Source organism: Myxocyprinus asiaticus, chromosome 40 (genome assembly GCF_019703515.2).
Source record: "Myxocyprinus asiaticus isolate MX2 ecotype Aquarium Trade chromosome 40, UBuf_Myxa_2, whole genome shotgun sequence".
NCBI lineage: Eukaryota > Metazoa > Chordata > Actinopteri > Cypriniformes > Catostomidae > Myxocyprinus > Myxocyprinus asiaticus.
Window position 1 is genome coordinate 28,608,420 of NC_059383.1, and position 19,779 is coordinate 28,628,198.

The 19,779-nt window shown below is 38.9% G+C and overlaps 1 protein-coding gene across 1 annotated transcript in view; it reads right to left on the reverse strand.

Moving 5' to 3' along the window:
• Positions 1–2,394: 2,394 nt before the first annotated feature.
• LOC127431075 (breakpoint cluster region protein-like) overlaps positions 2,395–19,779 on the reverse strand; it is a 108,842-nt gene continuing 91,457 nt past the window's right edge. Inside the window, exons 10-23 of the mRNA XM_051681317.1 lie at positions 19,513–19,678; positions 19,060–19,179; positions 18,879–18,954; positions 18,634–18,738; positions 18,346–18,420; positions 18,054–18,151; positions 15,543–15,674; positions 12,805–12,864; positions 12,607–12,716; positions 9,872–10,011; positions 9,648–9,782; positions 9,429–9,534; positions 5,731–5,893; positions 2,395–5,488 (exon numbers count right to left, since the gene is read on the reverse strand). Of these exons, the coding sequence (XP_051537277.1) occupies positions 5,399–5,488; positions 5,731–5,893; positions 9,429–9,534; positions 9,648–9,782; positions 9,872–10,011; positions 12,607–12,716; positions 12,805–12,864; positions 15,543–15,674; positions 18,054–18,151; positions 18,346–18,420; positions 18,634–18,738; positions 18,879–18,954; positions 19,060–19,179; positions 19,513–19,678 (1,576 nt within the window). The 3' untranslated portion in view covers positions 2,395–5,398. The remainder of the gene's footprint in view (positions 5,489–5,730; positions 5,894–9,428; positions 9,535–9,647; positions 9,783–9,871; positions 10,012–12,606; positions 12,717–12,804; positions 12,865–15,542; positions 15,675–18,053; positions 18,152–18,345; positions 18,421–18,633; positions 18,739–18,878; positions 18,955–19,059; positions 19,180–19,512; positions 19,679–19,779) is intronic.

Below are 19,779 nucleotides of genomic sequence, written 5' to 3' on the forward strand. Positions count from 1 at the left end.
AGAGAGGGAGAAAAGCCATCAACCACAGTAAGAACAACAAACAACCTACTACAAAAGGCCCACTCATGGGATATGAAGGTAGACCTGGGAGGAAGGCTACAGTTCCCCCAGGTCATCCAGACAAACCTAAGGCCTGATGTGGTCCTGTGGTCTGAGGAGGTGAAGAAGATCATCCTGATTGAACTTACAGTCCTGTGTGAAGAAGGGTGTGACCAAGCCTTTGAAAGAAAGAGTGCCAAATACCAGGATATTTTGCAAGACTGTTGGGAGAAAGTCGTGGCTGTTCCCAGTTGAGGTTGGCTGTAGAGGATTCCCTGCCCAGTCAGTATGGAGAATATTCACAGCCATTGGAATGATAGGAAAGGAAAGGAAGACAGCAGTTTGCAGGATGGGGGAGGCAGCAGAAAAAGCCTCTTGCTGGTTAAGGAACAGGAGAGAGGAGCCAAGCTGGAAGCCAAGAGGAGGAGATGGGCAGTGATTTGGCCACCACTGCCGACCCACCAATGGGAGGGTGTTACGGTTCAGGGTCGTTGGACACCGTCTGACGACATCAACTCCTCCTGGCCAAGGCTACATTCACAGAAGGTGAATGTGGGAGAAGCATCTTTTAGATGTAATCATTCTCATGACCAACCGTTTTTGGTCTTTCCCCATTCAAGCAGGTAGGAGCTGCTCTTTCATGACGCTTGTTTACATAGAAAAATAGCTGCCCAAACTCCCTAAGAGCATTCCAAATATGGCCACCGAGTGGACTGACGTACCTTGAGAAAGAGACTTTGTTGAATGGATCCGGAAATACGTTTGGACCGTTCTAATTCCTTTGTTTTTGTTTACATTCTTGAAATGGTCTATAAACTCTAGTTATTTTCATACGAACTGTCCGTTTACAGAGTAACAGCATCTCATAAGTAAATGACACGAAGCGAAGGGGTCTTGTATTACCCTGAAGGGGTTTATTTTGGGATAACAACCGACTGCTATCCCGCTTATTACATGGCTACCAACCAAATAAATAAATACATGGACATACAATTTTGATTTGCTCTGAAATTGTGATTATGTGAGAAGAAATAAATCACTGAACAACTGGAATCAACCTCCGGTTTGCGTCGGAGTTCTGTTGGTGTTTACTTAGTAAAAATGACCATCTGACTGCTCATTATTCAACCTATTACAAGACTACTTGCCAAACATATGAATAAATAAATGTACATGAAACATTGATTTGAGTTTAAATTATTTTATTAGCTTATTGTAGAGATCGCACAGTGAGCCGAGAAGCAGGAGACTGAGGAAAGACGGCTCACAGAACCTGGATGAGCGGTCTGATACGTCTAAATCCCCTGATGTGCGGTAGTTACAGAGCAATATCTGACCGCTGGATGGAATTGCAAAACAAATTACTTTACAAATGGTTTCCAAAACACTCCCCCAGTCTTCCATGGCTCTAAATAACAGTTAACTGTAGCCTTCTATGTTTATTATTGGTTAGCACATGCGGGCTGCGGTCAGCTTTTCGCATTTTAAGGAATATGTAATTTCTCAGGACATCAATTTTGGTGATACTCCGGTTCAATGATATGTCACATTTTAATAAGGGGTATCCAAAAATATCAAAACAACATTTTAAAGTTGCACTCAGTAATTTTTAAAGTATGTCTAAGTATGTCTTACACTGACACCTAGCGGCTTGGATGCTGGATCATTCAAAAACAATAGTTTTCAGTTAACAATGCCATTATAGAAATTCACTATGCACAGTTAGCCAGGATTAATTTAATCCATGAGTGAAAGTGTCCAATAACAGGGCAGTTACTGAGAGTAGTATTCAGATGGTCATGTTATGCTAACATGGCTGCCCCCATAAGACACCCCTGCTCAATGTACAATAAAACAGCTTTTATAATGTTACTGATATGACTGAACTCTTCATCTCACGAGTGGTCATAATTTTATACATGTTTCAAAATTACTATTAATTTGTTTATAAGTAAACCTTTTTAAATGCGGAAATATATTGCTGAGTGCACCTTTAAAAATTAGTTTACAATTGCTGTAGTCTTTGCACAGTTACAGGCACTTGGTGCAATTCAAGGCTGTGCTGCCCTCTTGTGGATAAATACATAAACTATAAATATCAAATCCATAATCAACTGACATTCAAAACATCATGTGAATGTGAAGATAATGGATTACAGTATGAATCGACTAATAACAGCATTGGTAAACAGGCCAACAAACAATAACAGCAATAATAATAATAATAATAATAATAATAATAATACAATTAAATTAACATATAATTGATAATAAAGTCTAAAATTGGTACCAAACATTAATATAAAATTTGAGATTCTAGAGTAAAAAAAAGGACAAAGACAGACGTTTCTCTTATACAGGAGGTTTTATTCAACATTTTGTGTATAAACAGAGGCCACAAATGCCTTCCAAACCTTTCAATCTGCAGAATTCAGTATCTATTTGTACAGTCCTATAACCAGAACATTAAGGTATTAGCGAGAATATATAGAGACGAAAAACTGTGAGGAGAAAGGGAGAGAATCCATAGCCTGTCCCAGTGGCTGTGCAGTACGTCTTATGTTTTAAAAGGCAACATTTCAACAAACCATGATAACACTACAATGGATATGACAGATGCAGATAAATACCAACTATTTCAAAACTGTTACACTTTGTGGATACTCCAGCATCACTTTTTGCACCTATCTCTCTCCCTTGTTTCCATACAAAACTTTAGACCTAAGAGAATAGACTGAATCATTAAGTCAATGTGAGTCAATTAATTTAACAGAACAGTTTTCAGAGTGTAGATAATTTGTAATGGTTTACAGGCCATGCAAGCTTTTTTCAGAAGTGTAATCACATCAGTAATTCAACCATGTGCACTGCAAATAACAGTTTTTCAAATAACATACTCTGTATCTCTTATTCAGCTGGTGCATTTTCCCCAATGCTCCAATATTCTTCTCCCAGTAGCATCCAAGAATCAAATTAAGCACATAAAAAAAAGAAATTAACACAATGGGAATGCTTTGCATAACCTAATATAACCTGCTTTCTGTGAGCAATACATCACAGTTTTTTTTTTTTTTTTTTTTCCTGTCTTTGATTTATGGTTTAGTTTCATACTGATAAGAGGATATTTTATTCATCATTTGTCACAGATGATTGTGTAATATGGAGCTGCAAACATGGAGAGTTTGATTAGTGACAAAAGGGCCTTCATATTCTCTGAAGAACTTTTACAATCATCTCCAGGACACATTGGTGTCTAGAATACACCCTTTCTGTGACACGCGTAATGCTGTAAAATGAAGATTAACATTTACCTTGCTTTAACTTTTATGAATGCTGTAGTTTGGTTGCGAGACATGACATTTACATTTAGTGCCGACAATTACGGTTAAAGACAAACTCAGCCAGAGAAGAGGACGGACAAGATGTATAGTCATTGCAATAATGGGAATGCACCTTTACTGATCATAGTTAACAACAGAAAAAGACTTTATACAGTGATTAACAGAAATTCCATTTATCGAACATGGTCCCCTTTTTACAGATATGTTGCAGTCTTCAAAAATCCTTCTACAATAGCAAAAATTTGGTTCAACGATACTATTGCATCAAATGCACAAACAACAATGATCAAACTTATCAAAACAAACATAAAAAAACACTTTATCAACGAACATGCCTGCATGTTAAATAAAGTAACTAAAGCACCTTTTTTAACTTTTCAACTGAAAATAATAAAAGACTAAGAGCATTAACTTTTATTTATATAATTAACAGAAATGCTACAAGGACAATACAGATAAACAGCGGCTGTAATAGTTAGAAACAGGAAACAGTAGATGTAGTGCATCGTTCTGAAAATAACCCATCCTTCATTAAAAAGTATGACACGACTCATGGGCAACAAACAGCAGTGCTCTGTTTGTGCCATTTACAGCATTATTGTCTTATCTTAAGAGTCTTACAATAAGACTGCAAGGCAATGTTGTTTAGTTAGTCTGAATTAACATGGAGCGAGACATAAACCACAGTGTATGAAGCTGGAGAGATCTGACTGATGAGAGGGAAGATTTTGAATACAAAAAGCGCTCTCCATTTGGTCATCTCTCAACACTAGATATATGGCAGGGGAAACGCTAATGTTGGTGTGCTATCTTTAGCATCCTCTAAGCATCGTCAAATTAATGACAGAGTCTCCAGGCATTTAGCTGTGCTGAATGGGGACTTATGATAAATCAACGATTCAGATTGAGATAAAAAAAAACGAAATAAAGACAGTAGAACAGGATATGTAAGGAATCTACAGTACTTCATAACACGGATTAAATTAACAATTGATATTCTCATATATAATGATACTGATGTTGATATCTGGGCCCAAATAAATAATCATAATTATTCTGTATGTATTACATAAATCAGAATAAAGAAAAATATAAAGACGCTCTTGATAATGTACTTAAATCTATATGAAAGTATCTTTCTCCCCCCCCCCCCCAAAAAAAGGACAAAATAAAAAACATGTATCATATTATTTTAATGTTTAAACACTCCCAAACTCTTAAATATTGCTTGATAAAGAGGTATGGGCAAGAAAAAATAAAGAATAAAAATGAAATAATAGTTAGATTATTGGATTGTTTCTCTAACTTAGAATCACATCAACACTGCAAACTAAATACCATCATTAACACACAAATCCTAAATGAACACCTTTAAATGATTGACAAAACACTGTTTTCCATTTAACTTTAAAAGAGTCTGCAGTACGAACAAAGTTGTGGAGAACTGCCTATTGAATAAAAGGCTCCTGTACACTGACATACTGTAAATCTGTTACAGTTTGGTGTTGGATACTGAATTGTAGCAGCACAGAAAGAGCAAGTGGTTTTCATCAGTGACAAATGGGGACCGACAATGTATGAGGACAAACATCAGAGGCAGTAGATATAGATCTGAGAGAATTTACTGTCACCAGCTTATATGACATAGTTAAAGGCCCATGTACACAACGTAAGAGCATGCTCAGGAATCCATTATCAACCAAGGTCTGTGGAAATGAAGAGCAAAGGTGCTGAACGGACAGAAAAAAATTAGCTGATTTGGGGTACATTTAGGTTTCAGTATTATTCATGTGTGCTCCAAATATTTTGAGCTCCTCAAGTGCCCCCTAGTGGCGACAACTAGAAAATGAGCAAAAGACAAAGCACTCCCACTTTTGTCCAGGAGTCGCCGCTCTTGTGCATTCCAGTGTCCCTCACACCCAGTGGGTGGACATGCTCTCTCTCTCTCTCTCTCTCTCTCTCTCACACACACACTCTCTCCTACTGGTGTGAGACTTAGAATGGGAATAAGTATTCCTTTACACCTCGGTGGAAAACAGGATACTCTGCCTCTTACTGTCTGGTGTAGGGATGGTCTCCAGCTGAAGAAAATACAGCAAAACTTGCACCTAAAGAAAAAAACCTTGTTGAAAGATTTTTTGACAAAACAAATGTGCTACTGTAAATAGCAAAACTTAAGTGCATAAGTGCATAACAGTTTCTTTTACAAATAACTAGATTCCTTTAATCATGGTTTTTCTCATGCAATACGTTTTTTTGTGCAGTTAAAATTGACTGACTGAAATCAAACTTTTAAAAGTGCATGTAAGTGTACCGATGGACTCATTAATTTATAGAGCTTTGACTGTACCTGTGACATAACCTCCAGGGACCAGCTGTCTCCCATTGTGATAGGCTGTGTGGGGTTAGTTGGGATTTTGCTGTCCTTCTCCGCAGGTCGTAGCAGTGTCGGACCAAACACGGTAGCCAGATTGTGAAGAGACATCTTGTTAACACTCTCCTTTTCTGCAACCCTAAAACAAAGTAAAAGAATGACAAGAGGGATGAGAGACAATCGGTGTTAAGGGAATAGTTCACCCCAAAAAAAAAAATTCTTTCATCATTTACTCAACCTTGGGCCATCCCAGATGTGTACGACAAGGGCTGCAACTAACGATTATTTTTTTTATAATCGATTAATCTTCAATTATTCTTACGATTAATCAATTAATCTAATAAAAAATACATTTTATTTTCCTGTATTTTATTAAAATATGGTTTTTCAAAAAACTGATATGATAAAGGGCGTAAGGATTTGGTTTGATTTACAGTACTGAATTCAGGATTCTATACTCTCAAAAAACTTTGAACAAAGCCTGAATCATGAAAAGCTAAGTTTGAATTTATTATTATTACTTTCAAGACATATGCGAAACAGTTCCTTTCTTTTACTTGTAAAACTTAAAAAATGCTCATCATTAAGGAGTAAAATAATCCATAAGGGATGGAGTGGGACAAAAAAAAAAAAATCAGCCCAGCAGAGGGCAATGGTGACATCAGAATAGAAATATTAATTCTGCCCAGCTGAAAAATACATAATTATGTTAGATGTATGCTTCAAAACTGTCACCGATTACCTGCATTTAAGTATTTTAATATTATAGGTTTTAAAAAAGTATTGTAACTGATTACGTTTCTAAACTATTCTTTTCAAAAAATTGTGTATGCTTATCCAGTAAAATATTGTTTGCCATAGTATAAATTTACTAGTGAAATCAGACATTGCATGTGGCATTTTCAGGAGGACCTTCACATATCAGGACTGTTAGCATTATTATACATTATATTCAGCATTACGTACAGTTTAATATAGTACAATCATCTGTAAACCCTGTGCAAATTCACTGAAAAGACTCATCCCGGTGCTCACTGTATTATATGCGCTTACATGAGCAGGAGAAACACTTTAAAAACTGGCACACCTTGACTGCTGAGACTTCAGTCTGATTTCCATGAAATCTGCACAACTAATTACATTGAAACTGATATCGTGGAATGAATTTGGACAGGTAAATCAAAATGATTGCGCTCCCTTTCTCCATTGTGATCAGTTTGATTGACGTGGATGTGTGCGCTCGCTTGCTCATTAGAATTTAACGGAGACTTGCTTGTGGTAAGAACAAACAGTTTTGCGAAATACACGGCTGATGTTTAATTAATAAAATGCTTACATTCTAAAACATCGAAAATAGCAGTAAAATGTAAGAGAGAAACAACTCTCGCGCATCAAACAGCACACGCCCTCTATCAATGCACCTGACGCAGGACCTGCTCCACATTAAACTGTATGCTTATTATGATCTTCTTTGAAGTGTTTATAAAGTGCTCTCATGCGCTGGACGGCTTGGGACATGTTTTTTCCACTACAACACTTCTCCATTGTTTTTCAAACGAGTTTCATAATGCAACACATTTTTCACTTGGTTGTGAAGTGACGTCACTGACAGGGCTTCTCTGTGCTTACCGTAAATATCCAACTAATCGATAATTAAATTAGTTGTCGACGATGTATAACTTTCTTTTTTCTGCAGATCACAAATTTTTTTTTAAGAATATCTCAGCTCTGTAGGTCCATACAATGCAATTGAATGGTGAACTTTGAAGCTCAAAAAAGCATATACATGCAGCATAAAAGTAATTCGACTTAAGCGGTTAAATCCATGTCTTCAGAAGCGATAGAATAGATGTGGGTGAGAAACAGATCAAGTCCTTTTTTTACTATGAATCTTAATTTTAACTTCCACATTCTTCTTTTGTTTTATGGCGATTCACATTCTTTGTGCATATCGCCATCTACTGGTCGGGGCTGGTCAAAGGTGGAGATTTATTGTAAAAAAGGACCTGTTTAAATGACTGGCATCCTGATGCTCTGACCCCATCATCAGCAAATGTTTTGAGAGACTAATCAGAGATTACATCTGCTTCTTCCTGAAACGGCTGAGGAAGTTTGGAATGAACTGCCACATCCTCACACGGTTCTACACCTGCACTGTGGAGAGCATCCTGACTGGCTGTATCTCCGCCTGGTACGGCAAGTGCACCGCCCACAACCGCAAAGCACTGCAAAGGGTGGTGCGAACTGCCAAACACATCATCGGAGGTGAGCTTCCCTCCCTCCAGGAAATATATACAAGGCGGTGTGTGAAAAAAGCTCGGAGGATCATCAGAGACTCCAGCCACCCGAGCCATGGGCTGTTCTCACTGCTACCATCAGGTAGGCGGTATCGCAGCATCAGGACCCGCACCAGCCGACTCCATGATAGCTTCTTCCCCCAAGCAATCAGACTTCTGAACTCTTGATCTCTCATGATCAATATACATCAGCACTGCACTTTATTACCCTTACTCTTATATCTCACACCGGACTGTCATAAATTATATTATTATATTACGTTCTCTCTTAACAACTGACTATCAACCGACAGCCTGAATGTCAATACAGTACAATACTGTACATTTTATATATATATATATATATATATATATATATATATATATATATATATATATATATATATATATATATATATACACACTTTTTTTTATATATATATTTTAATTTTTATTGAATAATGTGTATCTATATAGTAAAAAAAAAAAACAGCGTATTGTATACTGTACAGTGTATGTTATTATTTGTATATTGTTGAGTGTAATTATGTGTATAACAGATGTTTAAATTGTGTTGTGTTAATTTGATGTTATTGTAAATTGGTATATGTCTCATCACTGTCACGACTGCTATGTTGATTGGAACTGCACCCAAGAATTTCACACACCATTGCACTTGTGTATATGGCTGTGTGACAATAAAGTGATTTGATTGATTTGATTGATTTTAAATATTGATCTGTTTGTCACCCACTAACATATCGCTTCTGAAGAAATTTAACCACTGGACTGGAAGTATGGATTACTTTTACACTGCCTTTATGTGTTTTGTGGAGCTTCAAATTTTGCTCACTATTCACTTGCATTGTGTGGACCTACAGAGCTGAGATATTCTTCTAAAAATCTTCATTTGAGTTCTGCAGAAAAAAGTCAAACATCTGGGATTGCACTAGGGTAAGTAATTGATCAGAGAATTTTCATTTTTGGGTGAACTATTCCTTTAAGGCAAGCAAACAGCCACTATACCTTTGTAAGAACAAGAATTTATTGTCAGTAGCACTCAGAGAAGCTGATGCAAACAAGTAGTTGTACATATTCTGGAATAAACATCCTTGGTTGATCCTGGCGCAACAGTTCTGTCAACCAGTCATAGTCCTAACCCACTCACACCCTAAACCTATCCATAACCCTTCCCCTAAAATCAGACAGCAATGATTAGCGGTGTGTTGTGCTCAGTTACAAAATGTTATAAAACTAATGCCGAAATAAAGTGTCATTTAGTGTCGAAATAAAGAAACACAGATTGGACATGAGGGTAAATAAATAATACAATTTTAATTTTTGGATGAACTTATTTTCCTTTAAGCCTCAGAGGACATGAGAAAGAGTTTTGTCTACCTCTTGAGATGATCCAGCAGGAAGAGGAAGGTCACCAGGTTGGGCTCTGGTAGAGACAGTAGGAGGTTCAGCATACAGCTCTCTTTAGCTACGCTGTCTGAAAGAGCTGCAGAGAAATAAGGGCATACAGTACATGTAATCAATACAGTTATACTCTCAAGAAGTCAATCCTGATTAACACATAGCAATAAGATTTTTAGGTAAGAGGGATAGACAAACCAATTCCTCCTGCAAAGTTTGGGTAGAGCTCGTCAGTGAATAGGGGCTCGGGAAGCTCCCTAAAGTACAACTTTAGCGTTCCAGCAATGGCATTCACATCCATCTCACTCATCATTACTGACACATCTTTATGATCTGTTACAGAGAGAGGAGAATGTAAGATTTGAACAAAGACAGTCGCATCTAGATCTATGTAAAAACATGAGTTTGCAGGTCACACTCACTGGTGTCAAAGGCAGTCTTGAGCGCCTGAATGTCAGTGGCCACTCCTGAGACGCGGTAGATACCCACTTCCTCCATTCCTCTTCTCTCAATCTCCTCCAGACACTGTCTAACTATGTAGGGCACTTTAGAGCGCTCTCGTCTGAGAACAAGATGTACAATAAATGAGCAAAATCAGGGGAAATGCAACCAATAGATTTTCAGTGGATATCATTCTTCACACAAAACTATCACCACAAGATATGCTGATAGCTTCAGAAGACTTTGAATATAGCACACAATTTGACTACATTTATTGTGCTTTTTTGTCCTTTGGGAGCTTGACAGCCCCCAGTGGCTATAAGCTTTCACTGTATGGAAAAGAATCAGGTGTAGATGTTAAAAAGAACACTAAACAGCTGCTAGGTGCTGCTCATGAAGTGATCTACACTGCACATTTTGGATCTGAGTGATTGTACTGGTGTTGTCATGTTGTCTTTATAGCACTGACCCCGTTTCCACCTGGTATTAAGATGCATTTTTTTTTTGTCCCCTTTTCTCCCCAATTTAGCATGCCCAATTCCCAATGCACTCTAATTCCTCGTAGTGGCACAATGACTCGCCTCGATCCGGGTGGCAGAGGACAAATCTCATTTGCCACTGCCTTGCGAGACAGTCAACTCACACATCTTATCACATGGCTTGCTGAGCGCATCACCGCGGAGACTAATAGTGCGTGTGGAGGCTCACACTATTCACCGCGGCATCCACACACAACTCACAACGCACCCCACCGAGAGCGAGAACCACCATATAGCGACCTCGAGGAAGGTAACCCATGTGACTATACCCACCCTAGCAACCGGGTCAGCCTGGCTGGAGTCACTCGGCACATCTTGGATTAGAACTTGCGACTCCAGGGGTGGTAGTCAGCGTCTTTGCTTGCTGAGCTACCCAGGCTGTCAAGATACGTCTTTGGCGATCCGATCACATGTGGTTAGTGCTAAATACAAGCCTAAATGGGATCACAAAACCGACATACGAATGTGGTAAAAACCCATATGAACGCATCGCATTTGATGTGTAAATGCTAATGTATGTGTCCCGGCAGAAGTGAATCGCCACCCCTCACCTTCAACCACTGTGCTAAAACCAGAGTTTAAACTTTTCTGGTTATGAGCGAAAATTTTAAAAAGCGGATATATACTACCACCCCTGAGGTTCGCTAGTTCGAATCCCAGGGCGTGCTGAGTGACTCCATCCAGATTTCCTAAGCAACCAAATTGGCCCGGTTGCTAGGGAGGGTAGAGTCACATGGGGTAACCTCCTCGTGATCGCTATAATGTGGTTCATTCTCGGTGGGGCGCGTGGTGAGTTGGGAGTGGTTGCCACGGTGGGTGGCGTGAAGCCTCCACACGCGCTATGTCTCCATGGCAATGCGCTCAACAAGCCACGTGATAAGATGCGCGGGTTGACGGTCTCAGACACGGAGGCAACTGGGATTCGTCCTCCGCCACCCGGACTGAGGCGAATCACTACGCCACCACGAGGACTTAAAAGCACATTGGGAATTGGGCATTCCAAATTGGAAAAAAAAAAAAAAAGCAGAAATATACACAAGTGTGAGAACTAAAGTGTGTCTGAAATCAAAATACAGGGACACTAATGAGAAGCACAAACATCTGCAGCTCAGGTTAATACAGATAATCCACTAAAATAACAGAAAATTCCACATGAAATATTGCTTTTGTGCTTTGATTAAATTTCATCTGCATCTGGGAGAAACAGCGTGGACACTTTTTGTCTTTTCTGACTTTGTTGCGCTTTAATGTCATGCAGTAACACTCACATAGTGATTGATGCATGTCATCCTGAAACAGAGTCCCTCCCCTCCAATTCCGATCACAAGTGGTCACGCATTTAAGCGGCCAGGTGTAAACAACGAGGTGGCTCACCTGACCACATGTGATCGGATCACCGTCAGCATCTTAACACCAGGTGTAAACGGGGTCATTAACTGGCTCTGCCCTTAAACCCATTAGACACCCCTTACAGGCAATATCATTAGTATCAATCAGATCTGACCACAAACACTGCTCACAAAAAGTCAATGAAGTTCAATGAAGTCTCTAATTTACTCAGAATAACTAATTTTCTTTGACATGATGTATGCCTGAATCTGCACAAATATGTAAAGCATCAAGACATTTGTGCTTTAGGGTCCTTTTTGTGAGAAGAAACGTCATTTTTTTAAGAATTATCCAATAACTAAGAGCTGAAAAGTTCAAAAGTTAGTGAGTTCAGATACATTCAGGGGCAACCCATGAACTGGGCTGATTGTAATTTCTTTCCAAAAATGTACATTAACAAGCACAGTAGACTAGGGCAAGGATGATTGGTCATCATCCATGATTCTGATTGGTCAACTGCAGCATTCTGCAGTCACATCTTTTTCTATAATGACTAGTACACTGTGTAACTGACTGCTGCCCCAGACAACCAATTTCATACATGGTTGAGCTAGTTTTGTATCGTATCACTTTGAGGTCTTCTCACATACATTAAAACAATAATTTCAACTCAGATCAATATTTCCTTTCCAGTTATTTATTTGGTAAATAGCTGTGATATAAGTGGGACAATGTGCAGTCAGCCAGTCATGACCACCCTGCCATAATTTACTTGGCGATAACACATTTATGCTTAATTACAGTATTACACTTTGTTTGCTGTATGTGGTCATCTTTTTTCAACTTACTTTGTAACCGTGGAGATATTTACTCCAAACACACCCATTGGCTTCCTTGAGGGCATTCTCTTCAGGCTGAATTCCCGGCTGGTAAATTTAATTGATATCTTCACCTCAATCTTAAAATAAAAGTACATTCAGTAGATTCACCAATTTAGGGAATTTATGTTAGGATTTCAGTACAGGATCAGATGTGTATATACTCACCCCGTTCATTGGGATAACTGTTCTCTGCCAGTCTTTACCCTGGAGCATCTGAGGATCCAACTACATAAGACACAGAAAAACATAAACCTAAATCATAATGGCTTAGCTCAGACCTAGTGGTCTTGCGCTATTGGGTTGTCTAAACATGTTTCCTTTGACTCCTGATTAATGTGTCCTATTTTAAACATATTACAGATGTTATGAAAGGCCTAAAGTAGTTCATAAACAGTGTTTCACTCACAGCAAAGACAATTCAAATGTTAAAATTTTCCATTATGCCAGTTCTCCATATACATTGGTTTTGTAAATCACCAGCCAATTTCTACAACCCCTCCTAAACAAACATAATTAATTAATTTAAATAATTAATAATTTTATAATTAATTATAATTTATAATTTTCACATATCCCAGCTAAGCTGGGGTCAGAGCGCAGGGTCAGCCATGATATGGCACCCCTGGAGCAGACAGGGTCAAGGGCTTTGCTCAAGGGCCCAACAGTGGCATCTTGGCAGTGCTGGGGCTTGAACCCCCAACCTTCTGATCAGTAACCCAGAGTCTTAACCGCTGAGCCACCACTGCCACTATGGTAAACATGGTAAGGGTGCCAAGTTGAGCATGTTCCTTTCCCTCATCCTGGTCTGATCTCCATATGGTGTAAGGCCTGATCCTGCTCCGCTATCTAATCTCATCATCTCAGTCACTACAACCTGTCTATCAACAGGGCAGTAATTGAGTGAGATGTGGGCCAGAGCCAACTCAGGTCATTAGAACTCCACTGGCACACCCACCCACATACAATATTCATTATCATATACTGTAACACATTATCAGCATATCTTTAAATATAATCTCTAAATGTGATTTAGAATGTTGACATTTGGACAGTAATAAAAATGTAAAAAAATAAATAAATAAACTAACTCCCGGTCTGCACATTTGAACTATTTTTATGTTTTTTAATTATTTTGCTCCAGAAGCATGGGTGTTACAAGATAGCTTTCTTATCATGGGTACTGTACAAATATGCTATACACATATTTATAGAAAAATACAATTATCAAACAATTAAATTTGAAGCACTAAAACTATAAGCAACTGTTTGACTGGCAATTACAACAGAGTTCTGTTACCTTCTAATAGAAACAATGACCCTATGCAGTTATATTACACACTTTACATTTCTTCTGTCCAAGACATTTTGCACATGGCCCCATAATCTTGTACCTCTGCCTGCTGGGGCAGTATGTGTGGAAATGCTCTCCTCCACATCCTCCCCCAGCTTCACACCACAGTCAACAGGAGGAGAACAACTCTTGCCCTCCTCACCTTGTCCTATCAAGCCATCTTCACTCATCTCTTTCATTTCTGTGCAAATACTGAGCAGAGATCCTCAAATGGCACTGGAAATCCATCATGATGCTATGTGATAATAATCTTGTACATGCCTAAGGGTTATATTCATTCTTAAAATTAAAAAAAATCAGCTGTCATCCTCAATCCAAGAAATTTCAGAAGGTCTTCAATATCAAATGAAGTATGCAAGTAGTTATTTTAGCTGTATTAAAGCTTCCGATCCGAGCATGTGTTGGGCTACAATGATCCAATTGCTCAGTTCACTGCAAATGTTGACATTTTGGATCAATCTTCAAAAAGAACTGGATTCTCCAAATGAGCAAGACAGAAAAAGCTAATTCTTGAATAGTAGTCTTTCTCTTTGTGTCCACTTTTGTAATCCTGCAACTACAGTTTGTAATAGATGATCTGTTGACTTACCTCAGTCTCTGTCCCATAAACCCACAGCCACCTAAGTCCATTGGACCAATCAGCATCTCTCTCATAGTGCTGTGCTGAGAGGTTTACTGAGCTGTCTTTTAGTCTATTCATTACATTTCCTATGGCACATATTTAAGTCTTGTGGCTATACTTATAATGTATCCTATGACAGTGAGGTTTTTTTTTTTTGTTTGTTTATTGCCTGGCCTTAATATAACTGCGTTTATTGTGTGTGTATATATTTATTTTTTTTAGTTATTTTTTTTTACTGAGAGACGAGTACAATATTATTTGCTGCACAAATTTTCATAATGCCAAAAATGCTGTCGCCTCAAAATCACAGCTGGCTGATGGTGGGCCTTTGATTGGCCAAAGGGAGCTTGTCGAAAACATGTATGCTTTCAGGACCACAGAGGTATCAAAGCACAACACAAACCCCTCCCAAATGCACCCCTGCCCCCAGGATACATCCAACTAAAACTTTCAGAACCAGATGCACTCAAACCCAGACTTTACAAAGAATTGTTTGTCATTGTAAGCCAAGAGAATTCAGTGCTCTCTCTATGACCCCAGCACCAATCTCTCTGAGGAAGAGACTGATAGGTCAGCTGATCTGTTTTGCATGTGACATTTTCAGATGGAACACATGAATTATGGATGATTTGATGCCTTAAACCCAGGGCACAGTGAATAACACCATACCAGTTCAAAACTTGATTAATTATCTGGGGTCTTTCAAAGGCCAGTGCCCATCTGGGACCCTATCTCCACAAAGAGTGGATATACCTTTCACCAGGCTCACTTAGGTCCCATGTAGTGAATGACACATAGTAATAACACAATAGTTCATGTGAGAGCCAAGCAAATATATGCTTGACACACATAAATTGTGTGTTTACAAGTATTAACAAGCAAGTTGAAGGAGAGTTGTTTGTGTGGTGACTGTGTGCTGGGAGATTGTACCGCGATCTGTCCTTTGCCCATTATTCTGTCCGTGCTCTCGCTGTCCTCTTTGTTCATCTTGGCTTTATTGTAGCTCTTCTCGTAACACAGTAGACGCAACGTCTGGGAGCCCTCTAGTTCAATCTCAAACTCCTAAGGCAGAAAATAAATTGTAGAGAACTACGTTACCTACAACGTACAAGAAATCAGATACACACAGTGGGGTTCAGATAGGGCTGGGTATTGATACAGATGTTCAGATTCAATTCGATTCCGATTCACAAGCTCTCGACTAGATTCAAATCCGATTTCAATTCAGTTCCATTCATATGGGTATATTTCAGTTCTAATGTCCTTTTTGCTTACTTATAAAATAAATTATTTTCCAGCTAATGTTGTTAATAATACAGGGGACCTTTTAACTAGGTTCATTACAAAGATATTAATTTTACTCATTATATTTTATTAGTTTTTTATCATTTTGGTCACATTTTGGCTTTTTAAAAATGAACAACTCAATCAAACAAATCAAACTACTTTGTCACACAACCATATACACAATTGCAACAGTGGGTGAAAGTCTTGGGTGCAGTTCCGAGCAACATAGCAGTCATGACAGTGATGAGACATATATCAATTTACAATAAACATCAGATTTACGCAACACAATTTAAAATCTAATATACACATAATTACACACAACACAATAAACAAATAATAATATACAATGTACAGTATACAATACACAAAATATAGATTACACATACACACATTATAGAATACACAGTATACAATAAAAAAAATAGAATATATAAAATATACAGTATGTTGTATTGTGCTGTATTGACATTCAGGCTGTCGGTTGATAGTCAGTTGCCACTGTGTTGTTAAGAGAGAATATATTTATAACAGTCCAGTGTGATATATAAGATTATAAGATTAATAAAGTGCACTGATGGTAGCAGTGAGAGCAGTCCATGGCTTGGGTGGCTGGAGTCTCTGATGATCCTCCAAGCTTTTTTCACACGCCACCTGGTATAGATGTCCTGGAGGGAGGGAAGCTCACCTCCGATGATGAGTCTGGCAGTTCGCACCACCCTTTGCAGGGCTTTGCGGTTGAGGGCGGTGCTGTTGCCATACCAGGCAGTGATGCAGCCAGTCAGGATGCTCTCTACAGTGCTGGTGTAGAACCGTGTGAGGATGTGGTGGTCCATTCCAAACTTCCTCAGCCATCTCAGGAAAAAGAGGCACTGGTGAGCCTTCTTCACAATGGCCTCAGTGTGGATAGACCATGTGAGTTCCTCAGCGATGTGGACACAGAGGAACTTGAAGCTGCTGACACTCTCCACCGGTGCTCCATTGATGGTGATGGGGCTGTGTTCTCTGTCTTTTCTCTTGAAGTCCACCACAAGCTCCCTGGTCTTACTGACATTGAGGGAGAGGTTGTGCTCCTGACACCAGCGTGTCAGGAGCACAGGAGTGTGCACTTCCTCTCTGTAGGCTAATTCATCATTGTCAGTGATCAGACCTACCACCATGTATTCAATCAATAAATAACATATTTTTTGTTACATGTTTATTGTTTACATGCATAATTTGTACTACTTACAATTATTTAAACTGATTTGTTGAACACGTGCTAAAACCGGTACAGTCTCTTTAACAAAACCAGCATTTCCAAAAAGAGCATCTGTAAATAAGCGCATGTTAACAAGAGAGACTCGAACAGCTTTATCTCATCTGTGCGATGCGTGATTAGAATTAAATGTTTTTTTTTGTTTTTGTTTTTTTATCAACAACTGACCGTAGAGAACAGAAAGGGTATTAAAAGAGACAGTATTCTATGTCAAATGGATCGCGTGGATCTCGTCTTTGGACACGCACTACACGGAACAACTTTTATTCTAAACAAGCAGGGAAAGGATTTTGCTGCGGAATACTCCGCCACTATACTACACTGTTGAGTGAAATCTAAACATTTACCAGCCAGTTGCCAAATATGCATAGCGTGAAATCTGGTTGCAAATACGAGTGATTTCCTCGCATTGTAGAAGAGGGATGTGTTATAGAGTAGAAGATCAATTTTGGGATTTAAGAATTGATATCGAGATTGTTCACATGAAATCTTCATCAGATTCATCGGAAAAATCAATATTTTTACGCACCATTAGGTTCAAAAGTCCATTTGTGAAAATGCTTCTACTTTGCAGTTTTCTATTTTACTTCAGTTTTTTCATTCAGCACTACAATGTACAGACTGTACAGAATTAATAGACTGACTGTAAAAAGTCAAACCATAAACAGTGTAATGGGACCTCTGCCCATGCTCATTTCCTTGTTTGCTCCCCTTTACTTTGGGGGATGGTAATTGCTCTTAATTAAATTATAATATCATTTGTCCAGAAGGCCTGCATATTCCACATGGCCTCCTTTATGCTGCTCTTAATTAAGAATTAATGCTTCAAGAGTTTTTCAGCAGGCAGGACTTTTCATTTCGGAGGTGAATAGACAGGGATCGGCTTGTGGGATTACCTCGTTCCACTTGGGTTCTGTGGTGTATCTGTACACCCTTGTTTTGGCTTTATTCACAAAGATGCCAAAGGAGTCCACCTCTAATGTGCAATACAGATCTAAAGAGAGAGGACAGGGACACAGAGAATATCCTCAACACACACTGCACCAATGATAAACAACCATGTGAAGAATTGATAGCATCTGTAAGATACTGACTTTTTAATGTGGTGTAGGGACAGGCTAAGCAAATGTGTACATGGCCTTTGAGGAACACAGACAGTGAAAAAGAGAGAGCGAAAGAGACACATACTTAAGCTCTGTTTAAGTCCAGAGGCAGAATGGACAATTACATTCAGGAATCCATACAGTCCAGTGGATTCATCCTCTGTAAGCAAAAGGTGGAGAGGCAAAGTTTCAAAATATGTCCTATAATCCTAATTTTAAACACAAGTACATTAAACATAACTGAAGCTAAATAAGCTGAAAAATAATTTAGTCTCTAAAAAAAACACAAAAAACTAAATATCATTTGCAACACATTTCACTTTCATACGTAAAGTAAATAGGGTAAATTTTGAGACCTGTGCACCTCTCTTACCCTCTTTATTGACAGTGAGGGGGATGTGGTGGACCGTCTGGAGTTTGACACAAGAGTTTGTGAGCATCTGCAGCTCCATGGAGGTCAGGCTAAAGCTCTTAAAGCCTGTGTGAATGAACAATACAGAGTATAAAAACAATCTCAATCACCTGACCCGCTACTTAAAAATTTGAATCAGTTAACTTTATGTAAGCATTAAGAAATAACCAATTAAGGTAAAAAAAATGTTTTGTTGTGCCACTCACATTTCTTCTGCTGTTCTCGAATCAGATCCTTCCACTCCGCACGCTCATAGTCTGACGAGATCAGAAACGTGTAGCTCTGAAACACAACCAGCACACAGACTGTGAGCTTGAGCAGGAACAATGAGGAGTATGAGGCTGAAAATTAGAGTTGACAGAAAGGCTGTGCATGACTGCGTCTCACCTTTCCGTTGCGGTGGTGCACTCTAAGGGGCATGTTGGGAGAGTTCAGCAGCAGTAGAGATTCCTGTTCTGACAGCTTCTTCCTCAGCCTCTCCATGACCTTTGACCCTTTGTTGGCCCGCTGTGGAAGAAGGGAGCAAGATATCGGCTGAAAAACTAATGAGCTGCCTACATAAACAGCATTTTTGGGAATCACAGGTATGTTCAGAATGTTCAATTTGAGGATATCTTATGTGCGTTCGAAGGTTCAAATGTGTCTATGATGCCCAAAAATGCTATCTAGGCTAAAAGATACTCAGCCTTGCACTATGTCCTATGCAGGTGCAATGTAAAAAAAAATCAGTGAGTACATATACGTAGTCGCATAGTTATACACAATGATAATATTATTGCAATAAAATTACATTTTGTTACAGAAGAGAATCTTAGAGAAGGAGCCCAAAATGTACAGTACCCTGTCTCTCTGGATCTCACTCCTGAGGGAAGAGATCTTGATCTTAATGGCTTCCAGCTCCTCGTCAGAGGCTTGTGGGATAGAAAGGGGCTCCGACTCCTCTGCTGTCTGAAAGGTGAGGTCTGAGAGAGGAATATACCACTTAGAGTCATACTGCTTGCTCTTCCTGCAGGAAAGAGGAAGAGAAGGGGGAATGGGGACATAATTTAATAACCAGGCAAGAATACATTCAAAAATGTGATTACAGTGTATTGATGTTGCTGTAGT